General features: G+C 44.4%; 1 protein-coding gene across 1 annotated transcript in view; it reads left to right on the top strand.

Moving 5' to 3' along the window:
* The first annotated feature begins 437 nt into the window (after nucleotides 1–437).
* Nucleotides 438–19,458, top strand: part of CD81 (CD81 molecule) — a 46,530-nt gene continuing 27,509 nt past the window's right edge. Inside the window, exons 1-2 of the mRNA XM_029912050.1 lie at nucleotides 438–575; nucleotides 982–1,096. Coding sequence (XP_029767910.1) covers nucleotides 438–575; nucleotides 982–1,096 — 253 coding nt within the window. The remainder of the gene's footprint in view (nucleotides 576–981; nucleotides 1,097–19,458) is intronic.

A 19,458-nucleotide genomic window follows, 5' to 3' on the forward strand; every position in this document is an offset into this window, starting at 1 on the left:
ACCCCCCGCGACACTGTTTTGCATCATTCGGGCATTGGGATCTCAACCCAGAATTCCAATGGGCGGCGGAGACTGCGGGAACTGTGGGATAGCTACCCATAGTGCAATGCTCCGGAAGTCGACGCTAGCCTCGGTACTGTGGATGCGGTCCGCCGACTAGAGCACTTAGAGCATTTTATGTGGGGACACACACAATCGGCTGTATACAACCGATTTCTATAAAACCGGCTTCTATTAATTCGACCTAATTTCGTAGTGTAGACATACCCTTAGTCATTCTCTGGCCTAGCACTCGGGGGAATTGTTACATTGAAATACTGCCCATGTGCTGCTAGGGTAGGAGACTCGCTCCTCCTTTTCCTTCCAACCTCCAGCAAAAGAGAGAGCTGGACTTAGCCCATAGGTTTTGAAAAGTATTTAGCCAAACATAAAAAGAAATGCATGCTCTTGAGCAGCTACTAGTTGCGAGATGGACTGGGATAGGCATTCTGGAGCCACTCCTGTGCCTGGAACAGACCTGTCATTCAGCCTTGAAATCTGTCACTCTGCTCTTCAAACTCAGCCTGGATAGCCTAGTAATGAAGCCTATGGGGCATGAAGGGCCTTATTCTGCAACCCCTCATATGTAACTCTCAGGGGATCTAGGGAAAGATCTGTGTGCAGAGAGGCTGCAGAATCAGTGGGAGAACTCCTAATTGGAAATAGACAATGCCATTAGGCGGAGAGCGTATGGCCAATATATTGGACAAAGGGCACCCCAAGTGAGCTGTTTTTATGAATCCTGTGCCTCTGTGTATATGAGCCATATATTGGACAAGCTTAGTAGAGAGCGAGATGTCTCATATATGCTTTGCCAGTGCTCTGCATGTTGGGTTAGGCCTCTGAAGGACTTCTATTGTATGTAAATAGACTGTATGATGGGACATGTGATGAAATAAGAGTGTTGCTAATTATGTACCCTTCTCTCTGGTTTCTACCCAGCTCGCAGGAGGTATCATTCTTGGTGTGGCACTCTGGCTCCGTCATGATTCGCAGACCACAAATATCCTGTACTTGCACCTAGGTGACAAGCAGGCCCCTAATACATTCTATATTGGTAAGTAGTGCCGGGAAAGAAGTAGGTGGGCGGGTGTGGAGGGAGTGAGGTTTGTATGCTTCTCCATTGGCGGTGGTACCTGCACAACTTGTCTTGTTCCAGTGAAGCATGACACACCCAGAAATGCAAACAGAAAGCATTGTTCATATGCAGGTGTGACCGGGGTCCTAGTGAGGAGCCAGCAATGGTTACTCAGTTAGGGTGAACTGCAAAGAATGGGACAGCCAAACCCCAAAAGCTGGTGGATATTCCAATACTTAGATTTACCAAGCCAGCATAAAAAAGCTTCTTTATTTCCTCACTGGTTACTCAGAAGTCCAAACAGAGTTCCCTTAAAGTGATCCAACCTCAGGCCTCCATCCAGGTACCCACGTCAAATATGATGATGATTTCTGTAAATCGTATTTAATCATATAAAAGAAAAGGTTCTACCAATCCCAAAGAATCGGACACGTTACCTCCCAGGTTAATGAATGTTTCAGATCTTACCCAAATACATGGTACAGCCAATTCTTATTAACTAAACTAATGTTTTTCTAAAAAACAAACGAGAGAGTATGGTTAAAATATCAATATATATACAGACATGAGTTCAATTCATTGAGGTGCAGATTCATAGCAGAGATGATGAGCTTCGTAGTTGCAAAGAGTTCCTTTAGAATTCAGTTCATAGGTCATAGTCCAATGTCCAAATCTCATATTCAGGGCGTACCAGCATAACTGGGACCTCAGTCTTGCGACTCAAACTTCCCCGATGAAGTCTAAGCAAATCTGAGATGACAGAATCAGGACCTGTCAAGGCTGTATCCCGACTTTGAACTTTAGGGTACAAGTGTGGGGGCCTGCATGAGGACTTCTAAGCTTAACTACCAGCTTAGTTCTGGTCCGCTGCCACCATTCCCTTCCCTGGGAAGCTTTTAGAAACTTTTCACCAATTCCCTGGTGAATACAGATCCAAACCCTCTTGGATCTTAAAACAAGGAGAAATCAATCAGGTTCTTAAAAAGAAGGCTTTTAATTAAAGAAAAAGGTAAAAATCATCTCTGTAAAATCAGTATGGAAAATAACTTTACAGGGTAATCAAACTTAAAGAGCTCAGAGGACCCCCCTCTGTCTTAGGTTCAAAGTACAGCAAACAAAGATAAACACTCTAGTAAAAGGTACATTTACAAGTTGAGAAAACAAAGTAAAACTAAGACGCCTTGCCTGGCTTTTTACTTACAAGTTTGAAATATGAGAGACTTGTTTAGAAAGATGGGGAGAACCTGGATTGATGTGTGGTCCCTCTCAGTCCCAAGAGCGAACAACAACCTTAAACAAAGAGCACACCAAAACCTTCCTTCCCCCCCCCCAAGATTTGAAAGTATCCTGTCCCCTTATTGGTCCTTTGGGTCAGGTGTCAGCCAGGTTACCCGAGCTTCTTAACCCTTTACAGGTAAAAGGATTTTGGAGTCTCTGGCCAGGAGGGATTTTATAGTACTGTACACAGGAGAGCTGTTACCCTTCCCTTTATAGTTATGACAGGACCCAAGCATCTTTTATACAATTTCATGTCTTTTGACAAGTTGGAATTCCTCAGGGAACAAAAGGTAATCAGGATGACTTTGAAGGAGGGTCCATAACCGGTACTTAGCTATATGAGTTAACATAAGGCCATTTGCTTGTTCCTCCACCATTCACAGTACATTTCAAAGAGATGAATACGGAGAGATCCTGTGCTTACAATTCATTTACATGATAGGATGTTCTTTTGACCTCTGAATTATCAGAATACAGTATAGACAGGGACTGTTGGTTACATTGTCCGCCCTACTCATACATATGTAAATACACAAAAACACAAACATTATCTCCCCACATGTCTTCTGTGGGTTATTTATTTTGCAGAATGTTTAACCTTTTCTAGCCATGTGTCACAGCAGGCATCCTAAAAACATAATGTATGCTTGTGATGTTGCACTCTATATGATTTTATGAAAATATGCTAATGAGTATGGCTATAATGTAACTGGAATATGCTTCATGCAAAAGATCTCTTGTAAGGTATCATTACAAATCTTATAATCTACTGAGTGTGATCATTCTATTTGTATAAATGTATCACTCTTGTATCTGAAACTAGAAATATGAAATATAACTGAGGGCCTATTGTAATTCAGTTTTATTACTATACTAGGTTTAGGCTTGAATGTTTTTATTTTATTTTATTTTACTTGTTAATTCACTTTGTTCTGTCTATTACTACTTGCAACCACTTAAATCTTACTTTCTGTATTTAATAAAATCACTTTTTACTTAGTAATTAACTCAGAGTATGTATTAATACCTGAGGGGGGCAAACAGCTGTGCATATCGATCAGTGTTATAGAGGGCGAACAATTTGAGTTTACCCTGTATAAGCTTTATACAGGGCAAAACTGATTTATTTGAGGTTTAGACCCCATTGGGAGTTGGGCATCTGAGTGTTAAGGACAGGAACACTTCTCTAAAGTTGCTTTCAGTTAAGTCTGCAGCTTTGGGGCACGTGGTTCAGACCCTGAGTTTGTGTCGGAGCAGACTGGCGTGTCTGGCTCAGCAAGACAGAGTGCTGGAGTCCCAGGCTGGCAGGGAAAGCAGGGGCAGAAGTAGTCTTGGCACATCAGTTGGCAGTTCCCAAGGGGGTTTCTGTGATCCAACCCGTCACAATGCTCATTATGGCAATATATGGAATAAAGTATAGGCTAAAATATCTCATACTAGCAAGATATGAGACGCAGGTGCAAATCCTGTTTGATTAAATGTAACCTGTATTGCATGTATCTCAGATCCTAGAGTCAAAGGGGTTAAAATGAAAAGCATCTTTAAAAAATATCCAGCTTTTTTGTGCAAGCCATAAAGAGAATTTCCCCTGTCCCATTTTCAGTAGTATCCTTTAAATACCTTCAACTTCAGGAGGGAGTTGTGTGATGGGTCTGGACATAAGTGGGAGGAGGGATTGCTTGTTGTAGCTGTATTTTGGGATTGTTGCTTCTCTGCAGCAGGGATATGGAGCAGCTGAAGGAACAGTCGGCAATGGAAAATAGATTGTGGAGACCAGCATGACTCATGTTTTCCAGGCGTGTGCGAGTGTGTTAGGTTTAATGTGATTTCAGTAATTGGTCAGCATTCTGACTTGTTGGAAAGGGGAGACCCTTATTTGACTGTGCGTGTCTGCACTCGAGCAGCAGCTCAAGTCTTAGTGCATTGGCTTGAGCAGGATGTCTGCTTTCCAAGGTCCCCTTTTCTTATGAGGTTTGACTCTGCACTGTGTATCTGAAACCAGCTGTGTTTCTGCAAGGGGAATGCTGAGGATGCTATGTGTGGGGGAGGTGATGACTGCAGGGTACTGGGTATGGACCAAGCATTCCTGCATTCTCGGGGGTAGACACACAGGAAAGAGATGCCTTAGAGACTAACAAATTTATTAGAGCATAAGCTTTCGTGGGCTACAGCCCACTTCTTTGGATGCATATAGAGTGAAACATATATTGAGGAGATATATATACACACATACAGAGAGCATGAACAGCTGGGAGTTGTCTTACCAACTCTGGGAGGCTAATTAAGTAAGAGAAAAAAACTTTTTAAGTGATAATCAAGATAGCTCAGTACAGACAGTTTGATAAGAAGTGTGAGAATACTTACAAGGGGAGATAGATTCAATGTTTGTAATGGCTCAGCCATTCCCAGTCCTTATTCAATCCTGAGTTGATTGTGTCTAGTTTGCATATCAATTCCAGCTCAGCAGTCTCTCGTTGGAGTCTGTTTTTGAAGTTTTTCTGTTGTAAGATAGCCACCCGCAGGTCTGTCATTGAATGGCCAGACAGGTTAAAGTGTTCTCCCACTGGTTTTTGAGTATTATGATTCCTGATGTCAGATTTGTGTCCATTAATTCTTTTGCGTAGAGACTGTCTTGTTTGGCCAATGTACATGGCAGAGGGGCATTGCTGGCACATGATGGCATATATCACATTAACTAGACTCCAATCTAAGCTTTCCTTCATCCTGCCAAAGCCCGGACAAGATGTCTGTGCCTCAGACTCAGATGTTTGCATCCCATCAGCAGGACCAAAACACCTACTGTTGCTGGGATCTGGGACTCCTTCCTGTCAGTGCTCTTTCAGCAGAACCAGCCCGCCACCGGTAATGGATTCGTCATGTGAGGCTAGATAAGTTGCTATCATTCTTATGTCATCCACCTCTCCCATCCCAGCACCTACCGTGGAACATTCTGCACCCAAACATGTGCTGACAGCAAACCTAGAGTTACTGTGCTCAGCTGCTAAATATCTCAGCTGGTTCCACTGATGCAGCCTAGGGCCAAGACCGTTCCTGTGAGAATCACAGGGCAAGCAGGACCTCAGCACCTAGCATACCAACACAATGGAGTCTTTCCTTTTACATCATGAGCTGCCTCTCCCACAGATTAGGGAGAAGGTCAGGTAAGCCTCTAGTCAAAGTGTTTGGACCATCTCACAGGTAAGAAGTATCAAACCAGAAAGATGTAGGTGCTCAATACAGATTTCCTATTGGAATTTAAGGGGTTAATGAGTAATACGGCTGAGTAATGAGTTTCCAGGGGAAACAGCAATCAAAGATGACAAAAGGCCAAATTCTACCCTCTGCTTCATCGGTACAATCCCCATTGACTATCTATAATGGGTGCTGCTTGGATTGGACCTAGAGCAGAATTTGAACCAGAGGGCTGAGAAGGAAAATTAGCAGCTGAAGCACCCCCCCAAAAATGCTTGGGATGATTGGAGTAAGGAGATAAATAGGGGAAAGTGCCAAATGGGAGAAAGAGATAACACAGGGAGAAGAAGGCATCAGACAGAGACAGCAGAATGAAACTCAGTGAGCTTACAGAACTAGCCTGCCTAGAAATGCTTCCATTTTACTGGAAGAAGGTGACAAAAAGAGAGCGACCCTTTACATTAAAAATAAAAGTGATCTGCCAAGAACCTGATATCCTCTTACATAGGGCTACCATACGTCCGGGTTTCCCCGGACATATCCGGCTTTTCGCTCTTTAAATAGCCGTCCGGGGGGGGTTTCTAAAAATCGAAAAATGTCCGGGATTTCCCCCCGGTCGGCTATTTATCGACCAAAAAGCGGCTGACAGGGCGGCCGAACGCCACTCGCATTGGGGCCTCGGCAGCCAAAGCCCCTTCCCGGCTCCCCCTATCCCATGCAGCCCTAGCACGCCGCCCGGCAGCGCTGGGGGGCGGGGCTGTGCACCTGTGAGGGAACGCGGCGGCGGGGCTGGCAGCGGCAGCTAGAGCCCCTCCCCCGCTCCCCCCCCCTCCACAGCCTCAGCACGTTGCTCGGCAGCGCTCGGGCGGGGCGGGGCCAGACACCCGCTCTAAGCCAAGCGGCACGATAAGGGGGCCAGAGAGTTGGAGAAGGGGGGCAGTCAGGGGACAGGGAGCGGGGGCGAGGGGGTGTTGGATGGGTCGGGAGTTCGGAGGGGGGCTGTCAGGGGGGCAGGGGTGTGGAGAGGGGTTGGGACACTCAGGGACAGGGAGCGGGGGGACTGTCAGGGGCAGGGGTGTGGAGAGGGGTTGGGACAGTCAGGGACAGGGAGCAGGGAGGGTTAGATGGGTCATGGGAGGGAGTGGCTAGGGGGCAGGGTTACCCCCCAATGGAGTGTCCTCTTTTTTGAAAGTTCAGATATGGTAACCCTATCTTACAAGCTAGCCAACAGTGTGGGAGAACCAACCATAGCAGTGCTGCAGCCAGCCCGGCCCAACACAGCATATGGTAATAGCAAGCAGCCGATGCTGAATGCAGAATGCCATCAGTGTCTCAGTTTAGCCTCTCCACAGCACTTAAACCAGCGCCAAGCCCCTAAGGAGCCACCGAGCATCTAGTTCCCTCCTCCCCATCTCTGAAGGTGTACTGATTGCTTGAGGTAGCTCAGTTCCCCACAGCACACACAAGCCATTGCTCCCCTGCAGGTGACACTCATCCTCTGTACTTTGAGCCTCTTGCCTCTACCCCCACAAGCCTGTCGAAAAATGACTAAAGGCTCATAGCCTCTGCGGCTAGCTCTTCTCCAGGAGTGACTCCCTCACTTTCCTTTCCTTTACACTTCTTTCCCCTACAAGCTCCCAGCAGCTTCGCTTCACCAACTGCATCATTATATTCCCTGATGGGATTGAAGGAGGAGAGGAAATGTGTGCCTTGGCAGCCAGGATCACAAGATTACAACCTGGGGACCCAACCCTACAAACCCTTCATCCTACGAGTAGTCCCATTGCCCTCAGTGGAACTACTTGTACAGCACTCAATGAAATATTTGCAGGATAGGGCTTCTAGCTTTACTCAGCTGGATTAAGTCAACCAAGTAGGACCGAGCTCCGATTAATCTCATTTGGGACTAAACAATGAGCCCTTTGTCAACTGACTCCTCAAGAGCCCCAGCAGCCGTCTACTTCTGGTTCCATCCCTGCACTGCTGCCTCACTAAAGTTTAGGCGAGGGACTGTTGGAGCAGCAGCAGCTGGAACATGCTATCACTCTACTACTTACAGCTTATGCAACTTGGGACACGTTAACACCATTACACATAGGTGCTGGAACTAGGGGTGCTGCTGCACTCCCTGGCTTGAAGTGGTTTCCATCATATACAGGGTTTACAGTTTAGTTCAGCACACCCACTACACAAATTGTTCCAGCACCCCTGCCATTACATTACAATTCACAGTCTCTAGGCCAAAGTGGAGAGATGAAAGAGAGTCTCCCAACGAAGTTCTTTATCCAGAAGCATTGGTAACTAGTTTGGTCACACTTTGAATTAAGGGTTAATAGATATTTTAATCAATGGTTAATCCATTGTTAGAGAGTTTTTGACAGGTCAACAGGTTGCTTATAAAAATTATGTATCTATACTAGGGCTGTTGATTAATCACAGTTAACTTATGAGATTAACTCAAAACATGAATCGCGATTAAAAAAATGAGTCATGATTAATCACAGTTTTAGTCACACAGTTAAACAATAGAATACCAATTGAAATTTATTAAATATTTTGGATGTTTTTCTACATTTTCAAATATTTTGATTTCAATTACAACACAGAATACAAAGTGTACAGTGCTCACTTTATATTTTTTTATTACAAATATTTGCACTGTAAAAATGATAAATAGTATTTCAATTCACCTCATAAAAGTACTGTAGTGCAATCTCTTTATTGTGAAAGTGCAACACACAAATGTATTTTTTTTTTGTTACAAAAACAAAGCATTGTAAAACTTTAGAGCCTACAAGTCCAATCAGTTCTACTTCTTGTTCAGCCAATTGCTAAGAGAAATACGTTTGTTTACATTTACGGGAGATAATGCTGCCCGCTTCTTATTTATAATGTCACCAGAAAGTAAGAACAGACATTCGTATGGCACTTTTGTAGCTAGCATTGCAAGGTATTTACATGCCAGATATGCTAAACATTCATATGCCTCTTCATGTTTTGGCCACCGTTCCAGAGGACATGCTTATGACGCTCATTAAAAAAAATAATGCATTAACTAAATTTGTGACTGAATTCCTTGGGGGAGAATTGTATGTTTCCTGCTGTTTTACCTGCATTTTGCCATATATTTCATGTTATGACAGTCTCAGATGATGACCCAGCAAGTTGTTCATTTTAAGAACATTTTCACTGCAGATTTGACAAAATGCAAAGAAGGTACCAATGTGAAATTTCTGAAGATAGCTACAGCACTCAACCCAAGGCTTAAGAATCTGAAGTGCCTTCCAAAATCTGAGAGGGACGAAGTGTGGCGCATGCTTCCAGAAGTCCTAAAAGCGCAACCCTCTGATGCAGAAACTATAGCACCCGAAGCACCAAAAAGGAAAATCAACCTTGTGTTAGTGATATCTGACTCAGATGATGAAAATGAACATGTGTCGGTTCGCACTGCTTTGGATTGTTATTGAGCAGAACCAGTCATCAGCATGGACGCATGTCCTCTAGAATGGTGGTTGAAGCATGAAGGGACATATGAATCTTTAGCATATCTGGCACATAAATATCTAGCGACGCCAGGTATAACAATGCCATACAAATGCCTGTTCTCACTTTCAGCACTGTAAATGCTGCCCACTTCTTATCTCCTGCAAATGTAAACACACTTGTTTGTCTGAGCGATTGGCCGTACAAGAAGTAGGACTGAGTGGACTTCCGAGGCGCTGAAGTTTTACATGGTTTTATTTTTGAATGCAGTTATTTTTTGTACATAATTCTACACTTGTAAGTCCAACTTTCATGATAAAGAGATTGCACTGCAGTACTTGTATTAGGTGAATTGAAAAATATGATTTTTTTTACAATGCAACTATTCGTAATAAAAATAAATATAAAGTAAGCACCTTACACTTTTTATTCTGTGAGGTAATTGAAATCAAAATATTTGAAAATTTAGAAAAAACATCCAAAAATATTTAAATAAATGGTTTTCTATTAACAGCACGATTAATTGCGATTAATTTTTTTAATTGCTTGAGTGTCCTAATCTGTACTATCCTCTACCAGTGTGTTTCTAACCACCTACGAACACATACTATGTCTGCAGTGAAGAGTGGACATTTCAGATGCAATGGTGGCATGCAGCAGTGTTTCTGGTTTTGTAGCTATCAGTAAGGTGGGGGCGAGGATGCATTTGAGAGCAAGCCAGTTGCTCCTTCAAGATACAGGGGGAGATTTTCAAAAGGCAGAGAAGGCAATCAGGGCACCCAACTCCTACCGAAAGCTAGTGGTATGCCTTTGAAAAATCTCACCGCTAGGAGATATTTGTGAAGGTGCATGGGCCTGTAGAAATCTCCCTATTAGAGAATATAATTATGAACAGGGTGGGTAGGTGCTCATGCAAACATTTCCCTACTAGAGGATGAGTGAGAGAGAGAGAGAAAGATCACCTTAACCACCCCCACCATTTTTATTCTGCAGAGAGGGATGGTATGAGTCAACCACCCTTTTTAAAAACAGCACCAGGTAAGGGGAAAACAGGCTTGGCATGCATGTGTATATGATGCATGAGCAGATTGTGTGCCCAGCTCTAATGCAAAGAAAGCATGCCCGTGCATATTGCCTTACTGCTCCAAAACAGAGTTCTCAAACTGCTACTCAGGAAGTGCCCCCCTGCCTTAAGCTGCTGAAAGACAACCTTGTTGTCTTTTGAAGAGCTGAAAGGGTTAAATACTATTTTCTGGATGGTCATGTCCACAATCGGAACAGAGGCTCAAAATGAAGAAGGTTGCAGAAAGCAGCTAAGATTAGATAGATTTAAAACAACAAACTGAAAGAGCCAACAAATAAAATCTTATGTCCTAGGGTGACCAGACAGCAAGTGTGAAAAATCGGGACGGGGGTGGGGGGTAATAGGAGCCTGTATAAGAAAAAGACCCAAAAATCGGGACATCTGGTCACCCTATTGGGAAGCCAATTCAAAACAAGCAGATAAATGGAACTGGTTGGAGACAGTGGGAAGCTAAACCACATCAAAAAGAGTACTTGTGGCACCTTAGAGACTAACAAATTTATTAGAGCATAAGCTTTCGTGGGCTACAGCCCACTGCTTTGGATGCTGTAGCCCACGAAAGCTTATGCTCTAAAATCTGTTAGTCTCTAAGGTGCCACAAGTACTCCTGTTCTTTTTGCGGATACAGACTAACACGGCTGCTACTCTGACACCTATCAAAAAGAGTATTTCCTGTGGAAAACCCCAGCTTCAAGTGGCTTTCAACAAGGAATGAAAACATGAATGGGGACAGCAGCTGCCCATTGGCACGTGAATTTGTAGCAACAGGTGCATCCAACAGCCAAGGTCCAGGGCCTGCATCATGTGAGAATTTCCCCCTCCTTCCACTGTGCTTCACTGCAGGCTCCTCCCCTCCCCACGGCAGCACCCCAGGGAGCTCTTTTCTTAACTGACATTTAACAGGCGCTCTGAAGCTTTGGCCTCACTACTGAATCAAAGCAGCAACTGAAGGGGGGGAAAACACAACCAAAACTCTCCTAACATTAAAACAACATCCAGCTGCTCCACTCCCTCTGCCAACATGGAATGGAGAAACTTGGAGAACATAAACACAGGGAACAAGCATGCACGCCAGCCTTGTCACGGGGAAAGCAGCTTCATTTCTGGGAAGGAAGATAGAGCCTTCCAGCATACCCCACCCAATGAGCAAAGATGTCTAGTGCTACACCCCATATCCCTTACAGCTTCCCATACAGCCTCTCCTTGCTGGTTTCAGCGCTCTCCCCACCGTTGGTAAAACTGATTGAGTTGGTTGTCACTTTACCTCCCTCACATGTATTCCCCTGCATAATGGCCTCTGCAGAACAGATCTCCACAGGCAGACAAAATGGCCAATCTGCCTCCTACCAATCCCTGCAGCCTCACCAGATCTACCAACTAAGCAGGGCTTCATCCCCAGATAGCTCTACTGCTTCGTGCTGTCCCATAGTCATGCCAACATTTGTTAAAAATACCCTAGTAAATTTTGGGAATAAACCCTCACACTAGACACTAAAATATTCTGCAAGGGAAAGAACACAGCAGGCCAGTCTACGTTACAGAAGCTCCTGACTGTGGAATGGAAATGTTGAGGGGGAAGGGTGCGGGAGAAAAAGCAGGGTATAGTGTACTGAGAAGGAATGTCTTAATTATAAAAATCATCCCAGGCTCCAGACTCTGGGAGTGGCAGGAAGAAGCTGAAGGAAATGCTGCACTACTATTACTGAATGGGAATTACAGTCATCACAGGGAAGCTAGGCGGATCTGTTACTGACTATAGCTCATGAAATTTTAAATAAAGAGATCACATTCATTCTTGAGTGTCAGGCAGGCCAGTGGTAAGGTGCTCCTACTTTAAGTCTGATAGGCCCATGTTGGATTGCTGATTCTGTCACTTTAAAACATTACAAGCATTTGCTTTTGGAGCCAATCCTGAGCACATGCATCCTTGCAGAAAGACTCAAAAGAGGGAGACAAAACCCCGGAGGAAACCGCTTAGCTGTCTAATTGCTTGATTCTCTCAGATTTTGGAGGAAGATGAACAGCTCCTCCCAGTTTCCTTGTCCTCTGGGTACCTCACCTCAGGCAGAGGTGCAGGGGAGGGACTCACTTTTTGCCTTGAGAAGGAAGTTGATCTTGGGGCCAACCCCTGGGGTAACTAGAGACCTGGGCTCTCTGCCCCTTCAGTCTCACCATGTTGGAGTTTATATTGAAAGAGGGGATGCTCTGAATAAAGGCCAATGGTGTCCACGTGCAGAAGTCTACAGAAGGCCCTGGTGGAAGACTAAGACCCTTTGTGGATTCAGGAATTAACACCTTCCACCCCTATGTACAGCAATAGCAAACTGACCAGGTGTGTCATTTTGGTGGGGGAGTGGAAGTTGAACTGCGACACCTTCCTATGAAGCAGATCATATTGGCTACTGCTGGTAGCAGGATAGCTGACTACATGGACCATTGGGTCCAGCCTGGCATGGCAAGTTCTGCCTCTTTAATGTTCCCCCAACATGCAGTAGAAAGGGAAAGGATCCAAGCACACTGAAACTATTGTTACATGCATTTACAACCAATCCATCTCTGCAGTCTCTGGGCATGCAAGGCCAGATTTTCAAGAGCGCTCAGCACCCAACGTGAATGTCATGTCAGTTGCGGAGCTCTATGAAAAGTCTGGCTCACTGAGGGCACATGTAGGGTGTATATCCAGGTGGATGGATCCATTTATGAACTCTAGCACAAGTCTGAGCAGCTGTTATCACAATCCAGGCATCCCCCATTGTCCCATTCTCAGAGTGCACTCCAGTTATCCAGATAGCTGTAGTGTGACTATGACCCATTGTTTTGACAGGGAAGAGTGGTGTGCTGGTGTTATGGGAGTTTTATCAACACAACCAGAGACTGTTTTTAGTATCCTCTGAATCAATACAGATCAGCAGCCTGCCATTATATTGGGGTTGTCACATGCAGTCTACTGAGGGCCTTATGAGAGAAGTGGATGGCGGTTCTAGGAGCAATTCTCCACCTACAGGGGACAGCGTTCTTATTTCCAAGTCTCTTCTCGTTCTCAAAACGGGAAGGGATTATCTCCACACCTCTAAACCCCAGAGCTCTACGAGTATCCCATACTGGTGACAGTCCCCTCACCCTTCCCTTTCTCCAGCATTTGGAAGGGGGCTGCCCCTTAAAATATCTCCACCTTGTGGAGAAGTGTATGTGCAGATATTGAAGACGTCTTGTCCGAGTGGATAGTGGTGAGGAAGAAGCTATGGGACTCATTCTCCTTTCACACCAGTGGGGGGGGGTGGAAATAAGGTAAACCTCCATTAAAGTCAACAGAGTTAAACTGGAGCAGATCTGAGGAGAATCCGACCCATACACAGTTTTGTCTTGAACAGGAATGGAGGATAATTTTTCCAGATGTCCTCCTCCCCCAGGTCCCCAGCCATGATAGCATCTCTTTCGTGTTTCAGAGTAGCAGCCGTGTTAGTCTGTATCCGCAAAAAGAACAGGAGTACGTGTGGCACCTTAGAGACTAACAAATTTATTAGAGCATAAGCATCGGGCTTTGTTACAAAAACACTGACCCAGGAACCTATCCTTGTAACAAAGCCCGATGCCAACTCTGTCCACATATCTATTCAACTGACATCATCATAGGGCCTAATCACATCAGCCATACCATCAGGGGCTCGTTCACCTGCACATCTACCAATGTGGCAGGTGAAGGAAGGAGTCCCAGATCCCAGCAACAGTAGGTGTTTTGGTCCTGCTGATGGGATGCAAACATCTGAGTCTGAGGCACAGACATCTTGTCCGGGCTTTGGCAGGATGAAGGAAAGCTTAGATTGGAGTCTAGTTAAAGTCCAAAGCTTTTGGCTTACTGTATCACCCTCTCGCCCTCATGGTTTTTATTTTCTCCCTTTCAGACTCCTCCAGGGGTAGCTGGTAATGTTGCTTTTATAGTGCTTGTCTACGACCTGCAGTAGTTGCCATTTTATCCTTCACATGAAAAACAGGGAGCACTCTGCATCGCCTCCTCCCTCCTAGGTTTATTTTTTTCTGTTTCTCATCAGACTGCCATTGAATGCTGCAGTCATATGGCTCTTGAAACACACTAACTCAGCAGATCCTAAATAGGAAATCTGTATGCACCTGTTAATAGCAAGCGATCGAATAACACCCTGCCCTGCGCTCTGGCGATTTCTTCACTGGGGGCTGGGCCAGTGCAAAAGATACAATTTTCTGGTATGAAAATTGTGTTCCTTCTCACTTCTTACAGTTATTCTCTTCCCTCACCCTATCAGCCAGTGTAATCTAGACTGTTGCTGTATTAGTCTGGGGTTCCTCAGTATGTTAGTCTAAGGATGCTGTCCATGTAAAACACCATGAGATGTACTAGGTATGCCTACGCAAATTCCACACACCCCTCTAGTCTGCTTCAAAACCCTTGTCAGAATATAATACTGCTTCCTGCCGAGTATAGCTAAGAATAACACATGCTTATTGCTAGGCAGTCAAAGTATGTGCTTTTCTCTTTAGTGACTGAACCATAAAACACCAGGTCAAAAAGAAAGCAGAACCAAGCCCCTGTTACCGGCATCACATAAAGACTTTCTACACCAGCCCAGAGATGCAACACTTTAAGGACAAACCTGGGTGACTACAATCACCAGTGTGGCTCTAGTTTCATGGGGGGGAGGTGGTTTCTGCCCATCATCTTCATGATGGGACTGCTCTGCAACCTGCAAGTTTCAAAGACTGTCTTCAGCACCAAATAAATGTCCTCATGAGATCACACTTTCATGGTGATGTGATCACACAATTGCATTGTTTGCAGTAAGAGTCTAGAGGCAGCTAAATAAAATATCTGAACTTCAGAAGAGTTTACATAGACTTCAGAGGGTTGAGAGAAATTTCCACCACCTTCCACAGAACTCCAGCCCAAGACTTTCCAAGCTTATAAACTGACAGAGCATCCAATGGAACAGCATATTAGACGCATTACATCATCAGAACAGAATCTCATTGGCTGATTATTTCTCAGGGGCCTGACAGGTTCTAGCATCAGTGAAAGCTGCTTTTCCAGATTAATCCTTCCATGGGTTTCTCATACTCCAGCAATTTTCAAGATATTGCAGTACTTTGATTTTGTTCCAGAGGAACCTTCTGGAATTTTGTTGAATTTAGTGCTTGTAAAAGCCCTGGGGATTATGATCGCCATTTTCAAAAGTGACTGTTGATTTTTTTTTTTTTTTGAGTGCCCAACTTGAGACACCTTAAAAGGGCCTGAAAAATCAAGCTCCTTTTAAGGTGTGTCAAGTTGGGCACCCAGAAATCAGTAGTCATCTTTTGAAAATGTTAGCCTCAAGTTTGGCATATTTAGCAGCAGGGCATGTTTCCTCCCTCACCAGTTCAGTCCCTGGCTTTTCTGTGCAATCTCACAGTAAGGATGCTAATGAACACAGTTCATACTGATCAGAAACTACAAAAGTAATTTCACATTGGCCACTACATAACTCTGCCAGCACTGACCTGGGCTGGATTCAGTCTGGCAACCTAAGGTCTTGGATATATATCCAATTAACATTCCCCTAGGCCAACTTGTATCTCCTGAGTGTCAAAACAAAGTATTAATAGAAGTAGTGCTACAGCCTGAAGACCTATAGGGATATTTCCAGTAGTTTACGAGGGACAGGCAGACCAAATCAAACAGGTCAAACTTGAGTGTCAATACTTTGTTTTATAGTCTCTCTGTACTTCTCATTCTAGTAGAGGAGGAAACAGGAATCCTGACAAGTTGTTAATAATCAGGGAAATCTGGCTGAATCTGGTCAGGGCTAGAAATATAAAAGGGAACCTGTTGGCAGACAGCCTTTTAAATAAGGCTGCAGAGGCAACCCTGGCAATTACAGGTTGGTAAGCCTAACTTCAATACTGGGCAAATTGGTTGAAACTATGGTAAAGAACAAAATCATTAGACATAGAAGAACACGATATGTTGGAGAGGAGAGAGACCGCTCTTGTAAAGGGAAATCATGCCTCATTAATCTATTAGAATTCTTTGCGAGTCAACAAACATGCGGACAAGGGTGTTCCAGTGGATATAGTGTACTTGGACTTTCAAAAACCCTTTGACGAGGTCCCTCACCAAAGGCTCTTAAGCAAAGTAAGCAGTCATGCAATAAGAGGGAAGGTCCTCTCATAGATCAGTAACTGGTTAAAAGGTAGGAATAAATAGTCTGTTTTCAAAGTGGAGAGAGGTAAGTATCCTTGGGGATCCCGCTGTGAACTGGGACTTGTGCTGTTCAACGTATTGATAAATTATCTGGAAAAGGGGGTGAACAATAAGGTGGCAAAACCTGCAGATGATGCAAAATTACTCGAGAGTCCAGTCCAAAGCTGACTGTGAAGAGTCACGAAGGGATCTCACTAAACTGGGTGATTGGGCAACAAAATGGCAGAAGAAATTCAATGTTGGCAATTGCAAAGTAATGCAAGTCGGGGAAAATAATCCCAACTATACATATAAAATGATGGGGTCTAAATTAACTGTTACCACTCAAGAAAGAGATCTTATAGTCGTCATGGATAGTTCTCTGAAAACATCCGCTCAATATGCAATGGCAGTCAAAAAAGCTAACAATGTTAGTAACCATTAGGAAAGGGATAGGTAATAAGAGAAAATATAATGCCACAATATGACTCCATGGTACGACCACCCCTTGAATACTGCATACAGTTCTGGTTGCCCCATCTCAAAAACGATACATATTAGGATTAGAAAAAGTAACAATGAGGGGTATGGAACAGCTTCCATATGAGGAGAGATTAAAAAAGACGGGGACTGCTCATCTTAGAAAAGATGTTACTAAGTGGGACTATGATGGAGGTCTATTAAACGGTGAATAGAATGGAGAAAGTGAATAGGGAGTGTTATTTACCCCTTCACATAATACGAGAACCAGGCGTCACCTGATGAAATTAATAGGTAGCAGGTTTAAAACAAACAGAAGGAAGAACTTCTTCACACAACACACAGTCAACCTGTGAAACTCATTGCTGGGGGTGTTATGAAGCCCAAAAGTGTAACTGGGTTAAAGAAAGAATTAGATGAGTTCCTGGAGGATAGGTCCATCGGTGGCTACTAGCCAAGATGGTCAGTGACACAACCCCATGCTCCGGGTGTCTCTAAACCTCTGACAGCCAGAAGCATCTGACACTGTCAGAAGACTGGATACTGGGCTAGATAGACCGTTGGTCTGACCCACTGTGGACATTCTTATGTTTTATTTTTGCATTTGTGCAGCTGCTGGTCACTTCAGGAAAAGGGGATTGGGTGGGAAGGAAGTTAGGGCTTTGTTCTCAGGGGTGGCATAACTACACAAGCAGTCCGAAGATGAACCAGGCATTCAGTGCTCCAACTGCTAAGCGAGGAAGGAGTATGGAATCCTGCTGGCAGTGCCTCCCCCCTAGTCCCGCGGAAGGGAGGTGGGGGAGATGCAATCAGACTACAGGTTTCAGAGTAGCAGCCGTGTTAGTCTGTATCCGCAAGATCTCTATCAAGCATTCTTAAAACTACAATACCCACCTGCTGAAGTGAAAAAACAGATTGACAGAGCCAGACGTGTACCCAGAAGTCACCTCCTACAAGACAGGGCCAACAAAGAAAATAACAGAACACCACTAGCTGTCACCTTCAGCCCCCAACTAAAACCTCTCCAGCGCATCATCAGAGATCTACAACCTATCCTGAAAGATGATCCTTTACTCTCACAGATCTTGGGAGACAGACCTGTCCTCGCTTACAGACAACCCCCCAACCTAAAGCAAATACTCACCAGCAACCACACATCACTGAACAAAAACACTGACCCAGGAACCTATCCTTGTAACAAAGCCCGATGCCAACTCTGTCCACATATCTATTCAAGTGACACCATCATAGGGCCTAATCACATCAGCCATACCATCAGGGGCTCGTTCACCTGCACATCTACCAATGTGATATATGCCATCATGTGCCAGCAATGCCCCTCTGCCATGTACATTGGCCAAACCGGACAGTCTCTACGCAAAAGAATTAATGGACACAAATCTGACATCAGGAATCATAATACTCAAAAACCAGTGGGAGAACACTTTAACCTGTCTGGCCATTCTTTGACAGACCTGCGGGTGGCTATCTTAAAACAGAAAAACTTCAAAAACAGACTCCAACGAGAGACTGCTGAGCTGGAATTGATATGCAAACTAGACACAATCAACTCAGGGCTAAATAGGGATTGGGAATGGCTGAGCCATTACAAACATTGAATCTATCTCCCCTTGTAAGTATTCTCACACTTGCTTCTTATCAAACTGTCTGTACTGGGCTATCTTGATTATCACTTCAAAAGTTTTTTTCTCTTACTTAATTGGCCTCTCAGAGTTGGTAAGACAACTCCCACCTGTTCATGCTCTCTGTATGTGTGTATATATATCTCCTCAATATATTTCACTCTATATGCATCCGAAGAAGTGGGTTGTAGCCCACGAAAGCTTATGCTCTAATAAATTTGTTAGTCTCTAAGGTGCCACAAGTACTCCTGTTATTTTTGCAATCAGACTAGTAGCTGCTTGTTAGAATCCCCTTCACAGCTGCAGTAATTCAGGCCCTCAAATTGGAGGCGCAGATAACCGAGGCTCTCCAAAAGTGAGGAGTCCTAAACCGCTCCTTTATCCATTTTGTTTAAGAGCAGCCCTGCATTAATTCCTCTCAAACCACTTTTATTTTTCTCTGATCCTTTCCCACCAGTTGTGTCTGCCGTTGGGGACACTGCACGGGTCGTTTGTGTCCTTTCTGCTTTGTGAGGCTGCCAGCTGCTTAATGTAAAGCTCCCGTTGTTTTTAAGCTGTTGGTTTGTTTATTTCAAAACCTGCTGTGTATTCAGACACCAGCTAAGCCTTCAGACTGGATCTGGGTGTCATCCACAATGGGGACAACCTCAGAATATGTACCAACACCTGCCCACTTTGCAGTTTTGGCCAGCAGAGAATGGTCCAGTGGGTGTTTTCAGACTGGATCTTCCATCTGTGCAGCTTGGATGATGATCTGTCCTGATTATAGAGGTTTGCAGCCAGCGCATTAGTCCTGCTGCTGCAGGCCATGTTCCTGGCTCCTCTTTGTTATGCATGCACTTCAGGGTATAAGCTTAAACTCTCCTCCTCTTCCTGCACTCCCCAAGAGGCAGGATGGAAAAAACCGGAGTGTGGAATCTGTCTGTGTTGGGAGCTAGGGAAGTATTTGGGGTGGGTGCTTTGTTCTTCCTTTCATGAGGAAGATGGATAA

The sequence above is a fragment of the Terrapene carolina genome, unplaced genomic scaffold (assembly GCF_002925995.2).
Source record: "Terrapene carolina triunguis isolate 2854851 unplaced genomic scaffold, T_m_triunguis-2.0 Scaffold171, whole genome shotgun sequence".
Classification (NCBI taxonomy): domain Eukaryota; kingdom Metazoa; phylum Chordata; order Testudines; family Emydidae; genus Terrapene; species Terrapene triunguis.